Here is a 20891-nt window from a genome sequence, read left to right as displayed (position 1 = left end):
AAGGAAATAGAAAGAAAGAAAAAAGAGAACAAAGAAAGGAAGGAAGGAAAGAAAAAAGAAGGAGGGAGGGAGAGAGGAAGGAAGGAAGGGAAAGAAGGCAGGAAGGGAGGGAGGGAAAGAAAGGAATGAAGGAAAAAGAAAGAAGCAAGAACAAAGAGAAAGAAAGGAAAGAAGGAGGGAGGGAGGGAAAGAAAGGAAGGAAGGAAAAAGAAAGAAAGAGAGAGAAAGAAGGAAAGAAAGAGAAAGAAAGAAAGGGAAGAAAGAAAGAAAAGAAAGGAAAGAAAAGAAAGAAAGAAAGAAAGAAAAAGAAAAGAAAGGAGGGAGGGAGGGAGGCAGGGAAAGAAAGGAAGGAAGGAAGGAAAAAGAAAGAAGAAAGAAAGAGAGGGCCAGGCGTGGTGGCTCACGCCTGTAATCCCAGCACTTTGGGAGGCTGAGGAGGGCGGATCACAAGGTCAGGAAATCGCGACCACGGTGAAACCCCGTCTCTAACTAAAAATACAAAAAATTAGCTGGGCGCGGTGGCAGGTGCCTGTAGTCCCAACTACTCAGGAGGCTGAGGCGGGAGAATGGTGTGAACCCGGGAGGCGGAGCTTGCAGTGAGTCGAGATTGTGGCACTGCACTCCAGCCTGGGCGACAGAGCGAGACTCCGTCTAAAAAAAAAAAAAAAAAAAAAAATTAGAGAGGAAAGGAAGGAAGGAAGGAATGTAGGAAGGAAGGGAGGGAGGGAAAGAGAAAGAAAGAGAGAGACAGAGAGAAAGAAAGAGAGAGAGAGAGAGAAAGAAAGAAAGAAAGAAAGAAGGAAAGAAAGAAAGAAAGAAAGAAAGAAAGAAAGAAAGAAAGAAAGAAAGAAAGAAAGAAAGAAAGGAAGGAAGAAAGAAAGAAAGAAAGAAAGAAAGGAAAAGAAAGAAAGAAAGAAAAAGAAAGAAAGATTCTTGGGCCCAGACCCACAGAATGTGCAGGCTGGGAGGGAAGATGAGAAGAGAGCATGCAGGCTGGGAGAACAGAGTAAACTGAGATTCCGGCAGGGATGAGCATGTTGTGTCTGGGAGAGGGTAAAGAAACACCCAGGTGGCCCAGGAGGGCTCAGGAGTACACACCTCCCAGGGCCAGCTGCCCTCTGGTTGTTGGATGCAGCAGCCCTCTGAAGATGGGACACAGATATAAACACTTCCACCCTTGGAACCACTCCCAAACCCAGGACCATATGCCCCCATTTGCCCAAGATAGTCCCAGTTTACTCCTATTGTTCCAGCATCCCTTCAGGTTAGTGTCCCTTTTCAAAAGCATACTAGTCAGGATGATAAATTATATGGCCGCCTTACTCAAAGCCCACTTTATGTAGCCTAACATTGTAGATTACTCTGCCTCCCTACCAACCAATCCCAAATCCCATTTTCCCCTCTTTGGTAGAAGGGCACTTAGAGACTGAGTTACACATACTGACTTAATGTCCCACTCCGTTATTGGTAACATAAGCTGTGTCTAGTGTCTTTCTGATGGAAAAAATCCCCAATTAAAAAAAAATTTGACCTGGCTTAATGAGTGGTTTTAACGACCAAATCCAATGGGCTGCATATGTGATTTGATAAAGCAGACACATACAGTGTTAAACAGAGTCCAGAAACTGCATATTCCATATCTCTAAGTGGTTTGTATTCCACTAGAAACCAACTAAAAATGAGAGGAAAATGTGGTATTTCAAAGAAATGCAAATACTACCTATCCAGGCACTCAGAAGACTGTTAGGTACAAACAAATGCTCTTAAGTAATTAAAGTCTACAGCGTTAGACAAGTATCTCAATAAACACACCTTCTATCACCTTTTACATGGAAATGCGAGTGCTTATTTACATTTACTTTCAGATTTAAGGATGAACAGATGTCTTGAGGCCCTTCTGAGAATGAAAATGGCTTATATAAATCCTTCAAATCAAAACATTTTATGCCATCACAAACTTCCTATTTAATTCTATTGCCAATTCAAAATATCGATGTGGTTTTATTTCAGTTTTATGTAAAGCAGAGACTGAAGGCCACTGGTCCTACCTGATGCATTTTCAATACTCAGGTTGCTTTTTCTGCTGTAGCATCTTTGCAGGAACTATATTAAAGGGTTTTCTGCAGAACTGAGGTTTACCGAATGGAAAGGATTCCTTTAATGAGCTATTTGGAAGTTAAAATATACTTTTAGAAATTTTGGTATGGTATCAGAATTACTTCATCACATTTGAATTATGTTTAAACGGGAAGCTGAGAAGCTATAGCATACATGGCAATGTTTACTTGAAGATTTCTTTTCATTTGTTTAAACTTAGCAACTAGTTTAAATACTAGACCATATTTGCAAACTAACCTTTTTGCCATTGGAGCTGTTTGGTAGATCTGGTGAGGTGAACTTTGAACTCCTACTATGTGCAAGACCCTGTGATAGCTACTAAATGAGGATAAAATATCATTTTATTTTTTATTTTAATTTTTATTATTTTTTTGAGACAGGGTCTCACTCTGTCACCCAGGCGAGAGTGCAGTGGTGTCATCATGGCTTACTGCAGCCTCGACATCTCAAGCCTCAAGAGATTCTCCTACCTCAGCCTCCTGAGTAGCTGGGACCACAGGTGCGCATCACCATGTACAGTTAATTTTTACAATTTTTGTAGAGACGAAGTGTCACCATCTTTCCCAGGCTGGTCTCAAACTCCTGGGCTCAAGCCAGCCTCCTACCTCAGCTTCCTGAATAGCTGGGATCACATGTGTGTGTCACCATGCCCAACTAATTTTTTTTTTTTTTTTTTTTTTTTAAGATATGAAGTGTTGCTATGTTGCCCAGGATAAAATGCCTTTTTTTTTTTTTGAGAATCTCCTCTCACTCTGTCACCCAGGCTGGAGTGCAGCTGCGCAATCTCGGCTCATTGCAACCTCTGCCTCCCGAGTTCAAGTGATTCTTGTGCCTCAGCCTCCTGAGTAGCTGGGACAACAGGCACATGCCACTATGCCAGGATAATTTTTTGTATTTTTAGTACAGACAGGGTTTCGCCATGTTGGCCAGACTGGTCTCGAGCTCCTGGCCTCAAGTGATCCACCCACCTTAATGCCATTTTAAAAGGACTCACAGAAGTGGCTACTGAGATATTCCTTAAAAGATCACAGGGTTGTAACAGGAAGAAAAATGTGGTAGGGGGTGAAAAGAGTGAAAAGAATTTCAGGCATAAAGAACAGTTGAAGTAATGTTCATGGGAAGACAGTGTGAGAGGTGCAGAAACAAGGTAAGCATTTGTTGGGTTGGATGATGAGGGAGATTAAGTTACAGGAGATACTGGAGTTGATTCATAGTGTATAGCAAGTTTGCATCTTGTTTTGAAAGTCTCTGGGCAAGTCAGTGACATGATTAAATCTCTGCTTGTAGATCTGAACTGGAATTGGGAAAAGTTAGAGGCAAACACAGGAGGATTTTGCAATTGTTCAAATAAAATAATAATATGGAGGCCGGGCGAGGTGGCTGATGCCTGTAATCCCAGTGCTTTGAGAGGCCAAGGCAAGAGGATCACTCGAGGCCAGAAGTTCGAGACCAGCCTGGGCGACAGCGTGAGATCCTTGTCTCTCCAAAAAAAAAAAAAGTTTTTTTGAGATGAGGTCTCATGCTATTGCCCAGGCTGGAGTGTAGTGGTGTGATCATGGCTCACTGCAGCCTCAACCTCCCAGGCTCAAGCAGTCCTCCCACCTCAGCCCCCCCAGTAGCTGGGATCACAGGTGTGCACCACCACACCCAGCCAGTTTTTTTCTTTTGTAGAGACATGGTCTCCCTAGGTTGCCCAGGCTGAGACTTGAACTCTTGAGCCCAGGCAATCCTTCGACCTTGGCCTCCCAAAGTGCTGGGATTACAGGGGTAAGCCACCATGCCCGGCCAGAATTGTTTTTCAGTTACCCAGCTGTGGTGGAGTGTACCTGTAGTCCTAGCTACTTGGGAGGCTGAGGGAGGAGTATTGCTTGAGCCCAGGAGTTCGAGATTACAGTGAGCTATCATGGTGCCACTGCACTCCAGCCTGGGTGACCGAATGAGACCCTGTCTCTAAAATAAATAAATAAGTAATGTGGGTGCAAGCTAGGATAGCAGCAGGGGGAAGAGACAGAAGGGATGGATTTTTAAAAATCATTCAAATCCCTAAGACTTGGCAGCTCTTTCTATGTGAAGAGCTGCAGGGAGGGGGCAGTCCAGTAACTCCAAGTCTTTGAGCCTGGACAGTGGGGAGGTGGTGGAACCATCAGGATAAACCCAGGTCACAGATGCAGGTTTAGGGTGGGCTGAAATGTGCATGGTCATTCCTGGACACCTGAGCCTGAGATACAGGGGGATAACCATGGGGAGAAGAGTGAACATGTCTGTGTAACCCACAAAATGTTCATGATGTTAGGTAACCATTTGTCAAATGAACGCAGGAAGAAGTGAGGAAGGAAGGGAAAGAGAAGGAAAAGGGAGGCGCTTCCCATTAGGCAGTTGGATATGCAGACCTGTGCCTCAGGAGAGAAGCGTGTGTGGGGCCGCCACAAAGATGGGGTAAGTGAATGACACTGAGCAGAGGCTGAAGGAGGAGGTCTCAGGCACAGGCACATTGGGAGCCAAGAGGAAGACAAAAAGTCAGAATGAAACAGAGATACAGAACCAAGAACCAAGGAGTGGCAGAATTCTGAAATCTAAGAAGGCAGGCATCTCCAAATAAAAACGGTCAGAGGTCAAAAGACAGAAAAAGTCACTAGAGTTGGCACCTTGGGGTTCATTATTAAGCACTAGTTATGGGCTGTGTTTGATGCTCAGAGATTTACCTGCCTTTCACTTAGCATCCACCCTGTGAGGGTAGCACTGCTGTTAAACTGTGCTAGGAGGCTTAGATCTGTTCACTGACTTCCCCAAAATCACGCTTCCAGGAAGCTGAGGGCAGAAATCCTAAGCCAGTTAGGCCTCACCCCAAAACCTGTAACCCTCACACACTTGGCCATGTGCTTCAATACGGTGCTGGGGATAGAAGCCAGATCTTAGGGGCTAGAAAAGTGAACGGGATGGAAACTCACATTTATTCTATGTTCACTGTGGGCCCAGAACCGAGCTGAGTGCTATATGTGAATGTAGACAACAGATAATGAAAATGGGGAGGAGGGGGTGACAGCTGGGGAAACCAGAGTGGTGGCTTTTTTAAGAAGGGGCAGGAGGGACCCTGTCGTTCTGGGTCCTCTGCTAGATCATGGAAATTTTTTCATCATACAGAAATCTGCATTAAAATGATCCTCTTTAAACTAGGATTTTACCACTGTAACAGAATGTAGTGACTTGCTATCCCCTTTCTTAATACAGATGAACAGAGCTACTCCCTGTTTTTAATATATGGGTGTAAGTATTGAGGCATTAGAATGGTACATACTTTTTTGAGTTTCTTGCTTTTTTCTGTTGAGAGTATGATATTTCCTTGCAAAATGATATTAAGCTCTGGATCATGGGAAACAAAAGGAAAATAGGCCATGAGAACATTTGAGCTAGCAAAGGGAAAAAACATCAATCATCAGGGTGAATTCTCTCAATCAGAGGACATTTTTGCAAGGGGATGAAAATTCACATGGCTCTTCTGATGGGAAAGAACATTTCTCCTGAGCTGCAGCAGCCTTCATGAAACAGACTTGGGCCTTCCTCTGGGAATAAGGCCTGTCATGTTTGCATGCCTCCAAGAGAAATACACACGCTGGCTGCCCATCTGGGCAGCTGTTTGCAGTCTAGTCATTGTCCCTTTGAACCAGCTGTAAGCCCCATGCATCCCTGAATGCCAAGATAGGAAGGGAGGATTTTCTCCTTCTGGATCCAAAAAGGCACCCAGGCAAGGCAAGGCCAGACCTGTGCTAAAAGCCTTTAAAATTGGGGGAACTGCTAGGGATGGAAAAGGATGTTGTTAATTAGCCTGCAAAGAAGAATTCTGATAAACCTAGAGGAATGGTGGAGTTGCACATCCATTTTAAATGAGCTCTCCAAGTTAAAAATATTTGGAAAGTTTGAAAGCAGTTAGATAATTTAAAATGTGTCTCCCCGCCGACAAGACAGTCAGTTAGTGAAAATGAGAAAAATCAAACCCACTGATTGTTTGGATGACCTCATACTCAGCCTCAGGTGTAGGACTCCCTTCACCTCCACCTCCACTATAAGCCCATTCCAGGACTAGGTGTTTCCATGAAAGGAGAAGGCTGAGTCCACGGGATACCCCCCTCCAGTTCATTACAACTCCTCCACTCTAGTGGTACCAGTGGCTATGAGACTTTTCCAATGAGCAAATTCAAATGTCTGGTTCAAACCTCACTTGGAGAACCAGGTTTGCTACTTGTGGCGACCACAGAATTGCATTACAAGGGTAGGACTGAATCAACGCTTCCACCTCGACCTGATGGCCCGTAGTTGGCTTAGATCAGGTAGGCACTATCTAAAGCAGTGGCAAACCTTATAAACAGAAGGACCAATTTTCTCCTAGCCCTAGCATCAACGCACTTCTGTGGAGGGCTACATGCTGGGACCCAGGACGGCGGGGACTGAGACCACAACAGCTTAGTTTTGTAGCTTTAACCCAAAGTCCTGGGCAGTCGTGAACAGTTCTGAAATCTTCAACCTGGCACTGCTTTTCACCAGAGTGCTGGTTTGGTCTCTTGAGCCTCTCCCCAGGGCAGGAAACAGAAGCAGCCTTGGATCTGGGACAGGACTCTGAACACAATCTACAACCAGGAGAGGCCTGGAGTAGCCACTTTCCCTGAGGCACCCCCATGCTAACTGCCTGCTCAAGGGCCAGTGAAGTTTATCCCTAAACCTTGCCATCCTTTTCAAGTGAGGCCAGTGGTGCTAAACCCCTAGGGAAAGCTTTCAGTATCTGTGCCACCTCCAATGTCGGGATTACAGGATTTTTCAGAGGGCCCCAGGCACTTGCATGGTTTATCCAGTTTTTAATTTGTACTATATGATATTGTCCTTTTTTTGTAGATCAGACATGGTAAAAACAAAAATGTAATGTGGTCACATCCTCACAATAGAAATTATGAGAAAAATGTAGGGTATGGAGTGGAAAGAGCAAAGTTTGGAGAGCCAGACTGGGTCCAAATCTCAGTTCTCTCACTTTCTTTCATCCAACAAACACACCAAGTTCCGCTATGTTCCAGGAGCTGGACGCAGAGTGGTGACAAAGACAGATGGGTCCTGCTCTGCATGGCCCATGCTAATGTATGCTTGTCTTCTGGGGCTGCTTCCGAGCTCAGTGATGCTGGGCCAGTCACTTGGCCTCTCTGAGCTTCTACTAAGTGCTGTGCGAGTTAAATGGGATGATGAGCATTCAGCCCAGGTTGCACTGGTGGCCTTCAATAAATGGTAGTTCCTGTCATTCTACTGTGGCTCATAGAGAACTCACAATAAATATTTGTTGAATGGAAACACCTTGGAATGTGTTGTGGGAATCTCCAAGCCCTTCCCCTAAGATCCCTGAAGCTAGAAACCACTGCAGGAGAATGGTGTACCCGGAGCAGGGGCCACTGTCAGCAAAGCCCAGAGATCCTGGAGACCCCTGTTCCCTACTCACTCCGTGACCTGAAAGAGACCAGCTGCTGTCAGTTGTCATATAAATCAGGAGGGCAGTCAGCACAGGAGGGGTTTCAGGGAGGTATAATCTGGTTCATCTTTTTTTTTTTTTTTTTTTTTTTTAGACGGAGTCTTGCTCTGTCCACTGGGCTAGAGTACAGTGGTGCGATCTTGGCTCACTGCAACCTCCGCCTCCCTGGTTCAAGCGATTCTCCTGCCTCAGCCTCCCGAGTAGCTGGGATTACAGGTGCGTGCCACCACTCCCAGCTAATTTTTGTATTTTTAGTAGAGACGAGGTTTCACCATGTTGGCCAGGCTGGTCTTGAATTCCTGACCTCAGGTGCTCCGCCCGCCTCGGCTTCCCAAAGTGCTGGGATTACATGTAGGTGGGAGCCATCAGTGTGGCTCATCTGTCTTAATAGGCATAAAATCATTTAATCCCCCCAAAATAATCGTCAGATTTATTGACTGAGGCAAAGCAGAGGTTGAGACCTCAAAGGAGGCCCAGAATTCACCTGTAGGAATTTCTGATTGTAAGGCATCACCACACATTTGGCTCTAGATAGTAAAAGGACATGCACGTTGAGCAGTCATTCCCCCAACTTTCCATCCAGTCAAGTCACCGGCGTGAATACAGATGTGAAGTTAACAGATTCTTTTTACAGCCCAGGGGCCTATTTTCCAGGTTCTTTGTGCAAAGAGGCCACATGGCTATTTCACAGGTCAGGCTGCACACTGTTTAAAGCTGCATAAATCATGCTGCACAAGGTATTAATAAGTGCAAAGTTGCTATCTAGCAGTACAGCTTATGATGGTACCTTCACTGTCATCACTGTCCTGAGCTCCGTCCAGCTCTCTGGGTCCATTCATCACAGGTGATGCACAAGGAGGTGAGACCAACAGTTGTACTAACTTTTTTTCATACAACTTTCTGGTGGAAGCTGAGGAAGAATTTGGAGAACAAATTAAATTGTTCTGTTTTTTGTATATGAGCCTACTAGGTTCAAGGTATTTCATAACTCAGACTTTTATTCTTATCCCTTACATTATTGGTTAATTATGGCTTTTTTTTTTTTTTCAGACAGGGTCTCACTCTATCTCCCAAGCTGCAGTGCAGTAGCATGATCTCAGCTCACTAAAGCCTCTGCCTCCCAGATTCAAGCGATTCTCCTGCCTCAGCCCCTCCAGCAGCTGGGACCACAGGTGTGCGCCACCACACTTGGCTAATTTTTGTGTTTTTAGTAGAGACGGGGTTTCGCCATGTTGGCCAGGCTGATCTTGAATTCCTGACCTCAAGTGATCCACCCGTCTCGGCCTCCCAAATTGCTGGGATTACAGACATGAGCCACTGTGCCCTGCCCAATTATGGCTTTTTAAATGAGGTAGACTCATAGCTATTCAACTCTCTCCTTCCTTTCCACACACTTAGGTGATACCTGTATGGATTAACCACAGAGTCAGGCATTGGACACATCTGAGAACACAGACAAGGCTGTGCATCCTATCTATGGGGAATACAGATAATAAATAAATAGTTAACAGGGTCTACATACTAAAAACAAAACAAAAAATTGAACAGCATAATAAAGAGTAACTGGTTTTTCACTGATGAAAAACACCCAATCCATGGGCTGGGTGTGGTGACTCACGCCTGTGATTCCAGCACTTTGGGAGGCCAAGGCAGGTGGATTACTTGAGGTCAGAAGTTCCAGACAAGCCTGGCCAACATGGTGAAACCCCGTCTCTACAAAATACAAAATCATTAGCTGGGCATGGTGGTGTGTGCCTGTAATCCCAGCTGCTTGGGAGGCTAAGGCAGGAGAATCGCTTGAATCTGGGAGGCAGAGGTTGCAGTAAGACAAATACCCACTCCTAATCTGTAAATAGGATTTGGGTATACTTACTGCCTCTTCCCTCTTTGTGGTTTTCTGTTTTCTCTATGTTCCTATTTCTATTTTAATGGATTTATTGCATATGTTCCTTCTATTGTAAGTTGTTTATAAACCATAAATGACAAGTCTGTAATATTTGCTGCATATTGTACATACGTAGTATTGGGCCAGGTGAAAATCCAAGCTTCTCAAGTTGGTTCTGCAATTTACAGTCACTCAGACACTTCACATCCACCATGGTGATAGAAGTTTGGCCTCTTTTCTGATGGTAGAATCCTTGAAATAGCAAAACATTAAATTCATTAAGACAGCCTTACCAATAAGTACTAAAATGTTACCAATCCACATAAGTGTTTATAATCCTATCTCCCCAACCTCCTAGGTGCACAGGCAATAAAGCAAAAATCAACACTTTCTAGTTCTGCTGAGATTAGTTGCCTCCAATGTAAAACTTTGGATGGGTGTCATTTTCCCCAGTGTCTTTAGGGCTCAATTATTTATAACTGTTCTGTTCAATGAATATGAGAAAAATCTTCTGGACAAAATAAACAGATATTTCCATTACTGCTCAGGAACTCTGAGTAAAACTCAAGCTCTGAGAAGATAAGAAGTTAATTAAATATGAAAGAGCTGAGAGGTTTTTTTTTTTTTTTTTAGTGAGTTAAATAAAATTATTTATCCCTGCCTTCCTTTTGATGACAGGACAGAGAGTACAGAGCATTCAGTTATTGCAAACAGTAGCAGCTTTCACACTTGTAATTTAACTCTGAACATAACAAGATGGTAGTTTTTAATTAACCACCAGCAGACTTAGTAATTGCTGAATTGGCATTTGAAAAAAAGTCAGCTATTCATTCTCTGGCCCACAAATTGATTCATATAGATTTATGCAAATCTTGATATGGCTTTCCAAATCTGCACAACCTCAAATTCAATCAGTTTTATCCAGTTGATCCCTTGATCTCCCTAAGTTGACCCTTCTACCTACGTAACAAAATCCGCAAAAACACAGACCCATTTGTCCAACCTTTTAACGGAGATTTTTAAATTTTGGAGTTTATTGTACCACATTTCTATCATGTTTCAAGGCTTTTTAATACTGCAGTGAAAACAACAGCAAGATAATTATTCAGCATAGGAGGATCTAGACCAATTTTAAATAATGACTTTGCTTTTGTTGGTGATCAATCAATGTCCAATTAGGAAGAACACTGTATACAAGCTAGAAAAAGTCGTGAATTGTTATATATAATAGGGTTGTTCTGGAATGCCTAGTTTGACAGTTCTCTACTTTAAAGCCATGCTTAAAGAGAGTTACATTCTAGCACACATAGTAGGTACCTAGTAAATGTTAGTTTCCTCCTTTTCTATGTGTTTGGGAAACTGACTTAACACTTTCAGGCCAGTGGGAAACAAACTAATGCTAGGAAGAAAAAGGACAATGCATCTCAGCACCTTAGATTTTTTTTCTTTCTTTTTTACTGGAAGCTTCCTTCGGCAGATCCTATGACATTTGTTCCTGAGAACAGCTGTCTGTTGTTTCACCAGCTTCCCAAAAATAACCTCCAATAGAGCCCTCATCAATTTCAAGTGACACTAGACAATTGCCTAGAGGGAACACACATATGGAAGAAAAATATTCAAATGGAATCCAACTGGATGATTAATTCACTTACCCCTTCACATGGTTATCTAAAGTCTATGCAATCGAGTTGGTTACTAAAGCTGGGTGAGTTTCACCCTGAGGTTTCCACTAGCAACCAGTCCCTTTTTGCCTGTTAGATATTACGGTAATCATAATACTGACAGTGTGACATCAGTAACCCCCATAGCAACAGATTGATGTGCAAATCAGATGATTAATTTAACCTAAGTTCAAACAGAAGGAGGTGCTGGTCGACTTCATAGGCACACTGCCGTGATAAAATGTCAAGAGATGCAGAGAAGTTATCATTATGCACAGCAAGTAAGGAGCTGCTACCAGACCAAATGGTGTCAAGAAACGAGGAAGAGAAAGGAGAAATCAAACAAACTCAACTGTCTAGACCACCCATCAAAAGGCCCATACTAGTAGTTGGGCAATTTGACCATATACTCCAGGGAAAATAGGAAAGTGGAAGAAACCTATATTAATTTGTTAAGGATTATTCAATTAAGAAATAAGAAATCAGGATGGAGGGCAGATAAATAATAATACATTGCAGAAGTCTGATGGATTTGGCCTTTTCAAAGCATGTTCGTATCATCTTATTTCATCCTCTGGATACTCTTATAAGACAGCTGAGACAGATATTATCACCTACATCGCTAAAGCCTACTTCTTGTTGTTGTCTTATTTTGTTGAAGGAAAGATCTGTGAGACTATTAGCCTGCATCTTTCAAGAAAAACTGCTTAGATTTTAAAGACATGTGCAAGACAAAATGTAACTGTGAGAAAACATAATGCCTTCATTAAGTTGCAGGATAGAGGGAATGATCTGAAAGGGGTGAAGAGGACAGTGGAGACAGCCTGCTTAGAGTCAAATCCCAGTTCTGTCATTTACCAGCTGGGTGACATCACATCAGGTAAGTTACTAACTTCACTGTGTCTCCTCTTCTTTGTCCATAATGGGGGATAATAAAAATGGTACCTGTTTCAAAGTGCTATGTTATTCAACGAGTTTTAATACACATAAAGAGCTTGGCACATAGAAAGCATTATACAAATGTTTTCCATTATTCTACTCATGAGCCCTAGCCCCAGAAAGTTTCCACATCCAGTATCTTCCTCAGGAGGCTTCATCTCATTTACACTTGCCCATGGGAGTTTCAGTCCTTTCCAGATTCTGGGAAAGAGCTGAACGTCTTTGGGTGGGTGGTTATGAAGGCTCATTGAGTCTCCCAGGCTGTAGCTCCAAGGGCTATGGCTCCACAGTTTCTGAATAGAGCATCAGTTTTCAAACAAACATGTAATGCAAACATTTACCAACATCCAAACATTGCATTCACCAAACAAAGACTTTGAAAATTGACACATTTGTTTCCATCAAAGCAAATAAATGATAGGCTTGGGTTATTAGGAGGCACAAGCATTTTGTTTACATTTCCCAGAATTGCTTTCAACAAAAAAGCAGCCAGCAGGTGGAACTGCTTCCATTTAAACAGTTAGACTATTGGGATGAAACAGACATTTCTAAAATATTTTCTTGGTTAAATCTCTGGGGTTTAAAACAAGCTAGGTAGAGAAGGATTAAATCAGATGATTTCAGTCAATATCTATGGGTTGCCCCCTATATTATGTGCAAACTATTCTGCTTGAAATTATTCTCTTGAAAATCCACCAGCATAGTTATGATTCTATTGTCAGCATTATTCCATTTATGAATTCTGTACTCTGTGCTATCCTGAAATATTTGGTTTCATTGTTTGCAGCACACCATCTTCCTCAGTTTTATCTGTGCAGTCCTGAGCATTAGCTTGTTTTTTATTTTTCACTCTCCCCATGGCTGCAAAGATATTTTATTCCATTTCTTGAGGGAAGCAAGTTTTAATTGCCAATTGAGTAGGTATTCAACATGATAAGGTATCTAAACCCTGAGAGCTTCCTCCTTTCATTAAAATGTAGATCCAATTTCTCTTCCCTTAATGCCACATGCTGTTATTAAAGTGAAATAACGGAAATAGTAAAAGCCAGATGTCACTTCAGTCTCAGGTTTGACGTGGGGCACAATTTCCTCTCCTCAAATTTAATCTTCGAGTTATTTACTAACCCCATTCTTTGGAAGAATGCACAATTTAAATGTAAATGCAATTTACATAGGGGAGAAGATAGTAGATTTGCAGTTTCAATTGCCAATAACCATTTGCAAAAGGAGAAATCAACTAAAGCAAAGATCAGCAGCTGTCAGTCTAAAGCCCGCATCACTCACCATTCAAAGATAACTTTCCTCCTGAAGCCACCTGCCTCTGAGTCTCCACTATGCAGGCAAAAGGAAGTGGAAAGCAGAGGCATTTCCCCAGATATTTCAGGCTGAATTTACTACTGACGGGAGGGAAAAGGGAGGAGTTTGGGTTTCAGTGAGCTGATCTGGTTGGCATCATTGTTGAAATCATTAGCTGATCAATTTCTTTCAAAAATTATTTATTGATCATCTCCTGTGGGATAGGGGTTATGCTTGGCCTAAATCAAGGAGAGGTAGAGGAGAATACAAAGATGCAAAAGCTATAGCCCCTCTTTCAAGGAGCTGTCTCCTTAAAGAGAAAAGGAAACAAATAGCTACAAAAAAATAAGATAAAGTGTTAAAAGAATGCTGCAGGAGCCCAGAATCTGAACTGTAAGCGTCCAAAGGTACATTGAAGCTGAGACTTCGAGGATGAGCAACAGTTTGCCCTATAAACAAGGGGCTGGGGACAGACATTCTAGGGTGTGGTGAGCAAGACGAGAAATAAGTCAGGTTGAATAGGTGGATCCTTCCAATTTGTGAAGGATCTGGTGTGTCATGCTAAGGGCTCTGCCTTCACCTCTGGGCACACGTAGAAGTTTATAAGTAGCTCATGGTATAATTACACCTAGTTTGATATCGAGTGGAGGATGATTTGGTAAGGAACAGTCTGGAGGCTACAGGACTCCTTCGAGGTTATTACAACACTCTAGAAAAGAGATGATTCCATTTTGGGGAGGACTAGAGAGGAAGATACACGATTCATGAATGATTTAGAAGGCAGAATAGCCACAACAGGATGGCTGATTATGTGTTTCCTCTTCACTTCACTTGCATAGGCACCATCTCAGTACAAATCTTTTGTCTCAGCCATGAGCCTGCTTACATAAGGAACCATATGGAGTTTGGTCTACACAGCACTGACACTTTAAAAATTATTCTGCACTTGCCTAGTCAACCCTTGATTATCCACACCACTTGAAGGCAGCAGCAATGCAGATAATCCATAGCCCTCTTCTATTTGGCTTAGGAATTAATTACACCTTTTAGAGCAAATTTGCTTTCCTAATTAATCTTTCCTAGGCTAATATTAAAATTAACTAATATTCTCTGAGCCCACGCCAGCTGGGCAGGGGAAGTGGGGACGTGGGGAGGGGGAGGACAGGGAAGTAGCTCAGGCTTAAGCTGAGCAGCAGGAGGATGCCAACACCACATTAAAATTCACCACGGATCATCCGCAGAGCTCGTGAGCCAGGTCTAGCTCGTTGAGAGGTGGCTGTATAATTAAAGACTCAAACCCCTTGGGAGTTCAGTTACTGAGCACCTACTACATACCAGGCACCCTGCTAAGGCTGCAGATGAGGAAACGAGTGAGCCCAGTAGACTCTACTCTACTCACAAGGAGCAGCCGGTGTAGTGGGGGAAATGGAAGAGTAAACAGAGCTTTTACTCAAATGCAGTGAAGGTTCTGGCAGAAGCATCTTCCCTTCAAAAGCATGAGGCATGAACAAGGTTGACGGAGGGAAAAAAACAACAAATGTGTATAACAAAGGGGAAAATGCTGCCTAATTGTCATTCTATAACATAATAGCAAATATGCTTTTAATAAAATGAGTGCATATAATTTCCCCTTTCAATAATCCAAATTAGTAAATTCTTTTTATATGGAGTAAGATGTGATTTTTCCTAGCAATTTTTGAAACTATGATACTCCAGTCCCAAGGTTTCTTACGTAGTGCCTGGAGCTGCCATGGAGGGGTGGCGGACACAGAGCAGCTCCACTCCAGGGGAGCCAGAACAACTCCACCCTCACCTGCTTTACACACTGGACTCATAAGAAGAGTACACTTAAAGGAACACTTTCCCTGCTATACAAAGTTAGGAAGATATCCTTCTACCCTATTTTCTGAGCTGCTGCTTAAAACCTAAACGGTCCTAGCCTCCCGTCCTGTCATGAAGGCAAATCAGACCTTTGATGCTGGTAAACATGAGCTGGGGGCTCCTTTCCTGGTATCCTATGAGTCCTGCATACAGAGATTTATGATAATAAACCGCATGCAAGAAATTTTGGACAACCCACAGGGATAGATAAACATGTAAGATGTAGTTCTTCAAACGGATTACATTCTAGATGGAGAAACCAACCAGAAACACACATGGGCAAAGGTAAGAAGTGAAAGTTCATAATCATATACCAATACAGTGGTAGCCATAAATGCCGAAGAAGGTCAGAAACAGAGAAAAATCTCCCCTGGTTGGGGGTGGTGTTGTTCAGGGAAAGCTTCCTGGAGGAGGTGGAACTCAGAGTGGGAAGAACAGGTAAGGTCTGCATTGGCAGGAAGCAGAAAGATGGGCATTGTAGGCAAAGGCATGTCATGAACAAGGCTTGGGGGTAGAAGTGGGGATGAGAACAGGCTGGCTTCAGCAAAGGATGTGCTTTAGCTAAGTGGATGAATATGGTTGAACTAGCTTACAGAGAGCTCCAGGATTTCCCTGAGGGTGTTTAGGCCCCCAGGTCCCTTCAGGTTCCAGGATCCTTCCAGTCTGGGGCCCTCTGCAGCTGATGATGGGTTGCCACTCTGGAGGCTTCTGAAGGAGGGTGTTCAGGGCTGTCAGGAAGAGTAATCTAGCAAGGCAGGGCAGGATGGGAGAAAGAAGGCAGGGAAGGAGACCAAGTATGTCCCTCACCCCAGTCACTCTGTGAAATGATAATGAACAGTAGTGGAGGAGATGCCGGGAGGCTTTCGATTACCAGAGTCACCAACCAGGAGCTCAGGAAACCCCAGGGGACCTTGAGAGGCAATTTCAGAGTGGTTAGGAGAACAGGCTCCGGGGTCATACTGCCTCAGGTTGTATCCTGGATTTTTGTATCACTGCCTCCATTTGTGTCACTTACTAGCTAGGCCCTGGCTTTCACATCTGTGAAATGGAAACATAGTCATAACAGTACATTCCTTCCAGAATTTTTAAGGACTGAGTTAACACATCTCAGGAGCTAAAAACACTGTTTTCTATAAGTGCTCACAGTAAGTGCTCACAAGTGTGAACTGTGAGTAAGGCCCCAGTACGACAACATGGCTCTGGGGTCCTGCACTGGGATTCTTGCTGACGAGAGGACATCACTCATGATTGGGGCATCTCCCCATCTCATTTGATATCATAGCTCACCCCTTTACCTGGAAACTCAGGGAAACTGAAAGTAGCTTCTCGTAATAAAGGCCAGTCAGGATCTGCTTTTTCTCAAAAGAACATTTGAGAAAGAGAGAGAGAGAGACAGAGACAGAGAGAGAGAGACAGACAGAGAGCACACTCAGGGGAATGGGTTTCCACCGCAGTACACATGGTAAGGAGCAATGTTATGAAATAGGAGACCACACAAACCAAGACGGCGAGGAGGTTGTGGGACATCCATTTCTGTCCTTAGAATCCAGGAGTGTTGCATTCCCATGGCTTAAAGGAGACTCTGTACCTGCAGGGATCTGAAGACAGTCACAGAAAGATAATAAAAGTGGAAGAAAAAGAAGACAGAAAAAGCAGCGGCATAAAATGGAGAAGGAATGAGGCTGAGATGGAAACTCTCATGGCTGATACATAGTCTGTACGTGCAGGAGGATCTCCGAATTGACCTGGCCTTCTAGCAGCCATACAGAAAAAATCTAGTCAATTCCATACTCATGAAATGGAAACAAACAACTGTTCCAGAGCATTATAATGGCTCCTGGTACTAAGGAGAAGTGTGGATGTTGCCTGAGGATCCCAAGTGTGGAAGGCAATTGGGTGATCGGCAATGGGTGAGGCTGGAAGTCTGGCAGAGGGCCAGACGGCCAAGGGCCTAGGAAGCAGGATAAGGAGCTCTTAGGCTTTATCCTAAGGACAGTGGGGGCCACTGAAGATTTTATGGTGGTTTTTTGTTTCCATAATTTTAAAACATTTAAAACAAACAGAAGTCAATTACAAACAAGTAAAGTCAAAGCATAACGAAACCCACATATACCCCTCACCCTGCTTCAACAGTTGTCAACATTTTGCCAATCCTGTTACCAAAAAGCTTGGAGCAGGGGAGTGATGCCATGACAGTTATCTTTGAGAAAGAGCCCTTGAGGTGCTATGGAGGGGATGAGAGGAGGGTGCAGGACTGGGTACAGGAATATCGTTAGGTTGCAGCAAACCATTCCTTCATTCATTCAACAAATATTTCCTGAACCCTACCACATGCTTTGCACTAATTTTGGTGCTGTGAATACAAGGTTAAATAAAGCAAACGAGGTTCCTGCCCTCCTGAAGCGTATTGTCCTAGGAGGGAAAAGCAGACACACAAGCAAATGGAGTGAACAAGAGCTTTTCAGAATGTGATAACGAGGCAGACTGATGTGACAGGGAAAGGCTTGGGAGGAAAGCGCTCTGATTTAGACTGGATAGTCAGGGAGGACCATGTGCGTGTTCCTGGAATGGCAAGAAAAGTCAGGGAGGCTGGCGTAGCATGAGAGAGAGGGTGGTAGACTGGAGAGCAAAGTGAGAAAAGATGCTGGCTTGGTCTAAGTAACTAGGTGGGGATGAAAAGAAATAGATTTGAGGGAGATTTAGGAGGGAGAACCAATAGGATTTGAGAATTTGGTGACCTATCAAAGGTGGGGTGGAGAGTGGAGAGTGTCAGGAGTGAGTCAGATTTCTGGCTTGAATATCTCAGTAAACTGAGGTGCCCTTCCCTGAGACAGGGAAGAGACATCATGGGAAAAGTCCAGATCTCCACATGGCTCCCTCACAGCCTTTCAAAGTGAGGGCCTGGCAATGGGAAGCCACTTCCACTGCCAGCCCCAGTCAAGTAACCAGCTATCCATGCAGCTTCTGGATCAGACAGTTGCCTCAAGCAATTCCAAGTAATCATCACCACCATCTCTACCCTCCACAGGTGGCCCCAACCCACCTCCATCTCCAATGACCTAGAGAGTGTGGAAGGACACTTCTGGTCCAGTTTAATTTGCTTGGGCAGCGGAGGAGATGAAGGAGATGCTGCACCTATTTTAACACAGCCTTGTGAGGAGGGTGGGTACGTTGAACTGAACCAGAGGAATATGATATCCACGCTGGTGGTGTGTTTCAAAGGCTGATCTTATCATGATGGTAGGGGTCCTCTGAAGCCCTGTCAATGTCTCAGGACATTTTGTGGCTTGGCTCATTTCAATGCCGCATTGTATCAGGCAGACATGAGGGCTGAGATTTAAAAGGATCAGGATTTTGCTGGGAGGCCATATGCAGGTCTGGGCTAGAGGGAAATCTGGAATTAGAACATCCATTATGCCCTCACACTGTGACTTTTGCATGGTGGACAGATTTATTAGAAGAGGCATAAAAGATGGCCTGTGGAGATAGCCGGGGTTGGGGGAGGAAGAGACCCCCAAATGCAATCTAAACCGGAGATCACAGTGGCTAGCGCAGGTCTCTGTTTCTGGAAATGACTCCTCTACTCTCCTTAGCATGCTTTTTAGCTATTATCTGTCCTTGCCGCACCTTGCCCGAGAAGGGCATTTTTCTCGGCTATTTTGATGTTGGGGGGGTGGGGGGAGCAGGGACAGGCATTTGGGGTCATTGTCTGGGAATGAATCCTGGACAGCAGGAGGCTGCTGCTTTCACTCCTCATCCCCATCATCTGTCACCCAGCGAGGGCAGCCGGCAGCCAGGCCGCGGACTGCCTAATGAAGACAGAGAGGTGGTTCCGGCTGTGCACAGGTGCCGCTTCCCCATTAACAGAGGTGACATTCCGAAACACTACTCATTACAGAGCAGACATTGGACAGGGCTGGGACACATATTAATGGCAGCAGGGCCAGCCAGCGTCTGTCTCAAATCCCACTGCCCCTGAAAGAGCAATCGAGAGAGCGAGAAAGAAGCATCCTGAGTGTCAAACCAGCAGGCTCCTCACTTTGCAGAGAAAAATGAATTCTTGCCACATAGAAGGCCAAGTCATTCTCTCTGCTGCTTGCACACCCAAGGGTCCTCGGCTTCAGGCCCGCCCAAGCGCTGACCAGCTCCCGTAGAAGCCCCCAGCTCCTTCCCTGTTAGGAAGGGCTGTGCTACAGACGGCTGGGTGGAGGGGCATCCTCAAATCAGACCTGGATCTGAATGGAGCCCATGAAGTCTTGTTTTAGAGATGGGCATGGACCCCAGTTGTAACTAGGAAGTATAGAGGGAGGCTATGGAGAATTTCCAGACGGAGGGTTGTCAGGCACTGCGTGGGAGAGTGGGGTAGGGGTGGACAACCAAAGTCATCCAGAGGAGGTAAGAACAAGACAGATCTCCCTCCTGGAATGGGATGCGTGGTTCCCATGAGACAGGAGAAAGCCGCCCATCACCTTGGAGGACCAGGAATGGCCGATCACGCGGACGCCAACAGTTTACGCAGCTCCCCAGCTAGGTGCAAAGTGGCCAAAGGAAGAGCCGGTCTTTCACACGCACACCTCCCCGCCCACACTGCCCCAGGAGCTTCCCACTCAGCCGGGGGACCCCCAAGCAGCCGGCGAGGCGCACTGCGCACGAGCACTCAGGCCGCCGCTCCAGCCGCCCTCCCTCCGCAGTGGGGCGCCCCGCCCCCGCGCCGCTCAGTTTTAAACCCGCAGCAGACGGAACTCGACTTAAAAATAACTATTTTGACAGTTCAGATGTAAATATGTGAGTGACGCGTGGGGCTGTTTTTCCTTCACACTTCCCCTCACCCCTCGTTCCCTACCCCAGCTCAATTCGGCAGAGGCTGAGATGATGGGAGAGCGCCGTCTGCAGGATGCTCCCTAAAATGCAGCAGGAGGAAGAGACTTGTCCTAGAGCGCCCAGCGAGCTTGGGGGTGGGGCGGAGGACCCCAGCTCACTTTCACCGCACAGGTCACACGCCTTTTGGGGATAAGCAGATTTACACACTATTTCTTGTCTATTACCTGAAAAAGGAGACGTTAGCCAACACACAAGTGAACTAATTTAATCATTCCTGACCTCTCCATACCCTGTTTTCAGTTCAATTTGACCTGTGCATATTGACTGAATGTCTACTTCGTACCCAACACCGTGCTAGATGAAGTGGAACATGTGACACGTGCAACATGCACACTTGCGATTCCTAATTTTTTCAACGAACCTTCCAGTTAACTCATATTGAACACCTGCTTTGTGCCAGGCCGGGAGCTAGGTGAGCACTTGAGCACAGGCTATCTGACTTGACCCCTGCAAAAACTTGTGGGTATTATTATCTGCATTTTCCATATGAAAAACAGAAGTCTAGGGAGATTGAGTGACTTCTCTAGGTTGCCACAGATAGTAAAGACAACAAGTCTTGTGCTCTTCCCTCCGTAGCCAATTGAGTGGAAGGGTGGTGGAGGCAGAGTTCCACCCACTTTCTAAGTAGGGGAAACTGAGGTCCAGACAAAGTCCCATGTCTGTCTGGTCACCAATACACATTTTAGCTGGGGCAAAGCCAGAACAACAACACAGAAGCTTTTTTCTT

General features: G+C 44.6%; 1 protein-coding gene across 13 annotated transcripts in view; it reads right to left on the bottom strand.

Annotated features, from left to right (window-relative positions):
* Positions 1-20891, bottom strand: part of LEMD1 (LEM domain containing 1) — a 70264-nt gene that overhangs the window by 31107 nt on the left and 18266 nt on the right. For 4 of the 13 annotated variants that reach the window (XM_063646723.1, XM_063646705.1, XM_054494220.1 and 1 more), the window contains exons 1-4: positions 11159-11255; positions 9639-9758; positions 8409-8531; positions 5414-5478 (exon numbers count right to left, since the gene is read on the bottom strand). In XM_063646723.1, the coding sequence (XP_063502793.1) occupies positions 5414-5478; positions 8409-8531; positions 9639-9720 (270 nt within the window). In that variant the 5' untranslated portion in view covers positions 9721-9758; positions 11159-11255. The other 9 variants (XR_010122702.1, XM_063646741.1, XM_054494255.1 and 6 more) reach the window with 7 other exon arrangements.

Source organism: Pongo pygmaeus, chromosome 1 (assembly GCF_028885625.2).
Source record: "Pongo pygmaeus isolate AG05252 chromosome 1, NHGRI_mPonPyg2-v2.0_pri, whole genome shotgun sequence".
Lineage (NCBI taxonomy): Eukaryota > Metazoa > Chordata > Mammalia > Primates > Hominidae > Pongo > Pongo pygmaeus.
The sequence above is the reverse complement of the archived record's forward strand: the minus strand, read 5'-3'. Positions and strand labels throughout refer to the sequence as shown.